The following is a 7,168-nucleotide window of genomic DNA, read 5'->3' as shown; positions in this document are numbered from 1 at the left end:
TCCAAGGTTTAATTTATCCATCAGTGAAAATTATTTTAGCTAGACCTTTGTTTTCTTGAAACCAATGAAGTTATAAAGATTTTTACATAATAATTATTATTAATCAGGGAGTGAATTAGCATAAAGTGAACCAAGAATAAAACTATACATTTGTTCACGTTTATGATCTAAATTGATAGACTATAAATTCAAACAAGTGTAATAATTGATAAATCAAACGCATATATTTAAGTTACATTAATTATAAAAAATTTTCCAAAAAAATCACTAACAAGACAAAAGAGGGGGGGGGGAGATGGAAGTATAATAATGTAGGAATAAATTGGTTGGAAGGCAAATAAGAATTGCAATATGTTAAAAAGGGGCATCAACGAAATTGTACTAAAAAGTAAAAACTGTTGAGAGAGGAAGTGCATAAAACCAGTAAGTTGAAACAGTGGAATGTTTTGAAATGGGAGAAGAAGAAGAAGAAAAAGGAGTTCCATTTTTGGGTATTGAGTCTGAATAATAAAAAATGGAGATTCATCATCCTCACCATGCGTTTCCCTGAAACCAAACCAAACCCATATTCAAAAGATTATTGAATTTTGTTCTTCCGGCTTGGCAGCAGCAGTACAATCTCACTCACTCAACGTCCCTCTCAATTTCTTCTGCACTGACAACTCGTATCACCCAGCTGATACGCATCCCTCTCTCTCTCTCTCTCAATCTCCATTTACAAAAAAAGAAAAGAAAAGAAAAAAAGCAGAGTCTTTCTCTCTCTTCTCTGTCTCTGTTTTTCTCACTCCGTATTTGTATTCATTTAAACTTTTGGTAAGGTTAGTGAGTGAGTATTATGGGTGGTGGGGCGTGCAGTGGGTGACTGAAAAGGGAGAACTGTGAAAGAAATACCTCAGAGCTGCTATGGAAAAAGAGCTAATCAGAGAGACACAAAAAACAGAGTGGTCGCATTGAAATGGCTTTTGCAATTTCACGCTCTTGAAGGCAATATTGTCTTCTGCTTTTTCTTTTTTCTGCATTTCTTCCCAGCCATGCTTCTTCCTAAACTTCTCTGTTGCTTCATCATTCTCTCTTTTGCCTTCCCTTGCCTTTCTTATGAACCTCGCAACCCTGAAGGTAATAAATAAAGCTTCATCTTGTAGTTTAGCTACTAATTTCCATTCTGAAACTTTCTTAATATGTGTCTCTGTTTATTGGGGTTGTTTCTTTTCTGCAGTGGAAGCTCTGATTAATGTGAAGACGGCATTGAATGATCCGCACGGTGTTCTCAGTAATTGGGATGAGGACTCTGTGGACCCTTGTAGTTGGGCAATGATCACCTGCTCCCCTGAGAATCTTGTTATAGGATTGTGAGTTCTTTTTTTTTTTTTATAAATTTCTTTTTTGGGTTTCCATTTTTCAGTGTTGAGAAATTTTCAGGTGCCTTTAACTTCTGGGTTTTGTTTTTACAGAGGAGCTCCGAGTCAGTCTCTTTCCGGAAGCTTGTCTGGGGCGATTGGGAATCTCACGAATCTTCGCCAAGTGTAAGAGATCCGACTATTTTGATTAGTTTAAAAACCCACTTAAGTTTTGTTTTCCTGCTGTTCTTGAAGCACGCGATGTGCAATTTTTTTGGAGTTTTGAATTTGTGTTGGTTGGATGTGTGATCTTCTTTGCCCTGTTTAATCGAAGATCAATATGTTTTCCCATCTACAATGTTTTCACAACAACAAAATCAGATTAACTGGAATATGATAAGACAACTACTCCAAAAACATGGCTCATCATGGATTGACTAAGTTTCGTTTTGTCTTTCTCACTGTTTTATTTCTTATCCAAATTTGAAGGCTGCTGCAGAATAACAACATTTCTGGTCCAATTCCCGTTGAACTTGGAACTCTGCCGTTGCTTCAAACATTAGATCTCTCAAACAACCGGTTCTCTGGCCCAATACCAGCATCTTTTGCTCAGCTTAACGGTCTACGATACCTGTAAGTATTTCAAAATTTTCCCCCTGTATTATCTGTTGGTTTCCTAGAACATGGAGGAGGAAAAAAAAAATTCTCAGAATTTTCACATTTTCTACGGAGATTTCATCATTTTACATGTACGACTCTCATGAAATTTAAAATTTTGATGGTAGACTGTTTGAAGTTATTTGATGCTCTTTATTCTCAATTGTTCTTAGAAACCATGAAGTTGAAGCATAAATTGCTGCTTGTCTGATTGCTCTTTTCTGTTATTAATTAAAATAACTTGCACTTTGTTATTTTGTCTTGTAATGAGTAGGAGGCTGAACAATAATAGCTTGTCCGGGCCTTTTCCCTTGTCTTTGGCCAAAATCCCCCAGCTTGCTTTCTTGTGAGTATTCATTATTTTGTTTGTTTTCTTTCGCCTGTCTTTCTTTGTCTTCACTATTAGAAACTTTGCCTTCTCCCCACGACTTTTCTGAAGTTCTAACAATTGTTTTTAATATTTAAATCTGGGTTTCTGTTTATGTTATTACTTGGATCTTGCAGGGACTTGTCTTTTAACAATCTCAGTGGACCAGTGCCCGTGTTTCCAGCCAGAACATTCAAGTAAGACTATTGACTCACAACCATGCCTCTCTGTCTCTATCTCTCTCCCCCTCCACACTTTGTTGAATGATTTGTTTTAATTTTGGTTTTGGTTTCTGTTAATACTCCAGTGTGGTGGGAAATCCTATGATATGTGGAAGTAGTCCTAATGAAGGTTGCTCTGGCTCAGCCAACGCTGTTCCTCTTTCTTTCTCTCTAGAATCATCCCCTGGTAACTGGTGTTACTTATTCTCTCCCCTTAAAAACCAAACTCTGTTTCTTTATTGGGTGTGACTTGTGAAGTGACTTTTATGCTCTCTTAATTCATAAATATTAGGAAGACTTAGATCCAAAAGAATAGCAGTGGCACTTGGGGTCAGCCTCAGCTGTGCTTTTCTAATTCTGTTAGCATTTGGAATTCTTTGGCGCAGAAGAAATCAGAAGACCAAAACCATCTTAGACATCAATGGTCAGTGTTACCAAGCCTCCATTTTGCTAGACTCTGAATTTTATTTATTTATTTATTTATTTTTTCTATAAACAGACCCTTGAATTAAAGCTTGAATTTTGTAGTTCACAATCATGAAGTTGGGCTTGTGCGCTTAGGCAATCTGAGAAACTTCACTTTCAAAGAGCTCCAATTAGCAACAGACCATTTTAGTTCCAAAAATATACTTGGGGCTGGAGGGTTTGGTAATGTGTACAAGGGAAAGCTAGGAGATGGGACTATGGTGGCAGTCAAACGGCTAAAAGATGTCACAGGTACTACTGGAGAGTCTCAGTTTCGCACAGAGTTGGAGATGATTAGCCTAGCTGTTCATCGTAATTTGCTTCGATTAATTGGTTATTGTGCTACATCTCACGAGAGGCTCTTGGTGTACCCATACATGTCAAATGGCAGTGTAGCTTCCAGGCTCAGAGGTTTGTCTCTGTTTACTTTGCTGTGACTACTTTCTTCATTGTCAATATATGGTTTAGGGGGAAAAAACTTAAATCACTCCTTGTGAATATACTGCAGTATCTGTCATGGTTTGGTCTTGATGGACCCCACAAGTTATGAGTACGTCATTAAAAAATCTGAATCTTTGCAGGTTGAAACGATCCTTAGAATAAGGTTGACTGTGATTTACTTTTTTCTTGAACCAAAGTAGTTTCTCATTGGACATTACCAAACAACATCATTTTCTCCAACTCAAACATCCCTATCTAGACAATTTCAGGACCACTTTCTGGGTCAACTTTAATTTTTTTCTCTCTCACCTGAATATATAGAAAGAACTATCTAGATGGGGAACAAGATACCACCAAACAAAAGATACCATTATCTTGATGAAGCTGGAAAATCATTTTAAATTGAAAACATGTTATGTTTTTTGTTAGAAAATGCCTAACAAATCTTTAACTGCCGTTAACACAGACAGATACTTATTTTGGATAATATTTTATAGACTTTTCCTTATATCTTCATCAATGGCTTAGGCTCACCCTCATCTTGGAAAAACAGTAACATGCTCATTTGAATAATACAGGTAAACCAGCCTTGGACTGGAACACAAGGAAGAGAATAGCAATTGGAGCTGCAAGAGGTCTGCTGTACCTCCACGAGCAATGTGATCCTAAGATAATCCATAGAGATGTGAAGGCTGCCAATGTGCTTCTAGATGACTACTGCGAAGCTGTAGTCGGTGATTTTGGACTTGCAAAGCTTCTTGACCATGCTGATTCTCATGTGACCACTGCTGTTCGTGGCACCGTTGGGCACATCGCTCCAGAGTATCTTTCAACTGGCCAATCTTCTGAGAAAACTGATGTGTTTGGGTTTGGCATTCTTTTGATAGAGCTAATTACTGGAATGAGAGCTCTTGAATTTGGGAAAACAATTAACCAAAAAGGCGCCATGCTTGAGTGGGTAAGGCTTACTCTTTAACTAAAATCTAAAAGCCATCATAGCTAGTTTGACTTCATCAATGATTGAAGGCTAACATCAATGGTCGCTGCTTTTGATGCTATAATGATTTCCTATTGGTAATAGAGCATGGAAATTTTTTCATTGAGATATTTAAATTGGCTATTGATGGGGCTAAAAGGGGAAAATTTTTGTGGCAGGTGAAAAAGATACAACAGGAAAAGAAAGTGGAACTGCTTGTGGACAGAGAGCTAGGCAACAACTATGATCAGATTGAAGTTGGGGAAATGTTGCAAGTGGCTCTTCTTTGCACTCAGTATTTACCTGCTCATCGTCCCAAGATGTCGGAGGTGGTTCGAATGCTCGAAGGGGATGGGCTTGTAGAGAAATGGGCTGCTACCCACACTCATAATGACTTAAATGTCAACCTTTTTCATTCACGGAACAGCTGCAAAGGTACATACAACCCCACAAATGCAATGAAGAATAATGGTAATGAACGAGATCATTCAAGCATGTTAAGTTTGACAATGGACGACGATGACGACGAGCGATCTCTAGACTCCTATGCCATGGAACTCTCCGGTCCGAGATAGTGAAGAAAGTTTGAAAAAAGGGAATCTTATAATTCATTGCTTCAATTCTTTACGTAGCCAAAATCAAAGGAGAAAAGATGGGGCTTCAATGTTGGTTTCATAAACTTTGTGTACCTTTTCTTTCTTTCTTTTTTCTCTGTCAATATTCTGGTTGGACATGTAAATATATGATATCCGTTTGGTCTTCTTGAAATGGTGCCATTCTATAACAGTAGAAAGGAGGGGAAGGAAAGGCAAGACAAAGCTTGTATAGGGCTAGAGGCTTATTAGATAAACAGAACAGAGTGAAACTATTCAAAGGAATGATTTTGACAAACTTCTCTTAATTGTAAGAAATGGGTTTTTGATTTCATTGCTGTTCTGTGAATTTGTGGGGTCGATGTTTTTGAGTTGTGAGCTCCGAGAGATCAATTTCTTTTCAGTGTCACGCGCTTCTCTTTTCAGTTTCTTCTTTTATAGCATTCCCAATACTTTTACTGGCTGTAGTGAGTAATGAGAATCTGTGACTGTAAAATACAAAAAGAAAAGAAAAGAAAAGAAAAGGGTGTCTTATTCAACTTGACCGACGAAGGTTTCTTCTTGAAAGGGAACTGTCGGCAAGGTCTCCTGATCCTGAACCCTCAAATCAATGAAGTCCTTTTCTATCTCCTTTCTTTGTCTTAATCTCTCTAATTGTCTATGTATAATGGATACAGAAACCTATGTTGTTCTTACTTGTTAGTAACTTAGATAAGCCTATTTTTTTAATTCTTTTTTGTTGTTATTTTTATTTGTCAATTGTCAATCTCAATGGCCCCTTCCTCCCACCGATGAGATCATTGCAGGCGAGCTAAGAAGTGACACCAAACACATACGACAGGCACGACTTATTGAGTTGGGTACTAACTAACCAAGTAACGGTGAGGAAACGTATGTACCATCGAGGTATGCACCACTTTTGTAACTTACCTTGACACTACTACAATCTAAGTATTGACTTACACATTTGTGCGTGTTAGGCCTAGCACCATACTGGAGATTTGGTCAGCCTCTCAACCAGTAACTTCTGTGTAGCCGATGTATACTTGTGCCAAAAATCTCACACTAACCATCAGAAAAATTTTGTTTCAGGAATTCTTTGAAAGATGACTCAAAAGGTGAAAACAAGATGAGATTACTTAGGCCCCCCGATTGATGACAAATCATGTTTATTGTTTTTGGTAATTAAGTTTATAAATACTACTTCTATCCATTGATTTGTTTTATTGTCTACTTTTGACTTTTGAGAAATATTTTTAAAATTCAAGCCAAGTTTTGGAAACTTAAAAAATAGTTTAAGTACTTGTTTCTACTTTTAAATTTTGACTAAGAATTTAATACGAGAAAATGAAAGTATGATGAAGAAATCCTAAATCTTTTGACGAGAATTTTTCAAAACTATTCCCTTTGCTTGCTTTAACTTTTCCTTCCTAACCTAAACAACCGTTTCAACTCTCAACTCTCATCCAACAATCTAGTGCAACCTGCAAGTGAAAACTATAACTTATTTATCTATAGTTAGAAGTGGTGGAACTTCTCTTTGCTTGGTTCTGTACCATTGTGTAGTTTTTGAATGTAAAAAGGGGAGCTTGAAAGTTGAACCTGCAAAAGAATACTAAGGGAATCCTTATTCACACGAGAAGCTATGAACACCAAACAAGTTCATCCAGTTCTTACCTTCCTGGCCTCGATCTACAAAACTTCTCCTTTGAAATCCGTTCATCTTCTAGATCATCTTAACCTCAAGGAAAAACATAAGCCCTCAGATATAAGGCAGATGCTATATCTATAATCTATGGAGTACTGTTAAGGCGTTTGCCTTTAAATCTAAAGACAGAGATCCCACAATGAAATCTCAATTTTTTCATGAATAATATTTGAATTACATGAAAATGGTTGAAAATAGGGCTATTAACCTAGGGGCATTTATGTAATTGTTTAAGACCCCTAGGGTCTCCTATTGTCTATTTATATCATGTGTCCCTATGTATTCAGTGTATCAGATTTAAAAGAATAAGAAAAGTTTTTATATCGTGGTTTTTCTCCCTGTACTAGGGTTTCCACATAACCTTGTTGTTCTTCTCTTCCTTATTCTTTATTTTTAACATAGT

General features: G+C 37.0%; 1 protein-coding gene across 1 annotated transcript; it reads left to right on the top strand.

Moving 5' to 3' along the window:
- Positions 1-335: 335 nt before the first annotated feature.
- On the top strand, positions 336-5,391 carry LOC120071868 (Leucine-rich repeat protein kinase family protein). Its single transcript, XM_039024278.2, has 11 exons — positions 336-1,116; positions 1,217-1,349; positions 1,452-1,523; positions 1,827-1,970; positions 2,269-2,340; positions 2,499-2,558; positions 2,669-2,769; positions 2,875-3,006; positions 3,111-3,458; positions 4,067-4,446; positions 4,644-5,391. The coding sequence occupies exons 1-11, from the start codon at positions 1,032-1,034 to the stop codon at positions 5,037-5,039; spliced, it is 1,923 nt and encodes a 640-aa protein (XP_038880206.1). The 5' UTR covers positions 336-1,031; the 3' UTR covers positions 5,040-5,391.
- The last annotated feature ends 1,777 nt before the right edge of the window (positions 5,392-7,168 follow it).

Source organism: Benincasa hispida, chromosome 2 (genome assembly GCF_027475165.1).
Source record: "Benincasa hispida cultivar pf3 chromosome 2, pf3_genome.v1.1, whole genome shotgun sequence".
NCBI classification, from domain to species: Eukaryota; Viridiplantae; Streptophyta; class Magnoliopsida; order Cucurbitales; family Cucurbitaceae; genus Benincasa; species Benincasa hispida.
The sequence above is the reverse complement of the archived record's forward strand: the minus strand, read 5'-3'. Positions and strand labels throughout refer to the sequence as shown.

Excerpts from the sequence above, each read along its gene's own strand:
- LOC120071868 (XM_039024278.2), top strand. The coding sequence starts at position 1,032 with ATGCTTCTTCCTAAACTTCTCTGTTGCTTCATCATTCTCTCTTTTGCC. Across the intron at positions 1,350-1,451 it reads GAGAATCTTGTTATAGGATT|AGGAGCTCCGAGTCAGTCTC; the intron begins GTGAGTTCTTTT and ends TTGTTTTTACAG. Across the intron at positions 1,524-1,826 it reads CTCACGAATCTTCGCCAAGT|GCTGCTGCAGAATAACAACA; the intron begins GTAAGAGATCCG and ends CCAAATTTGAAG.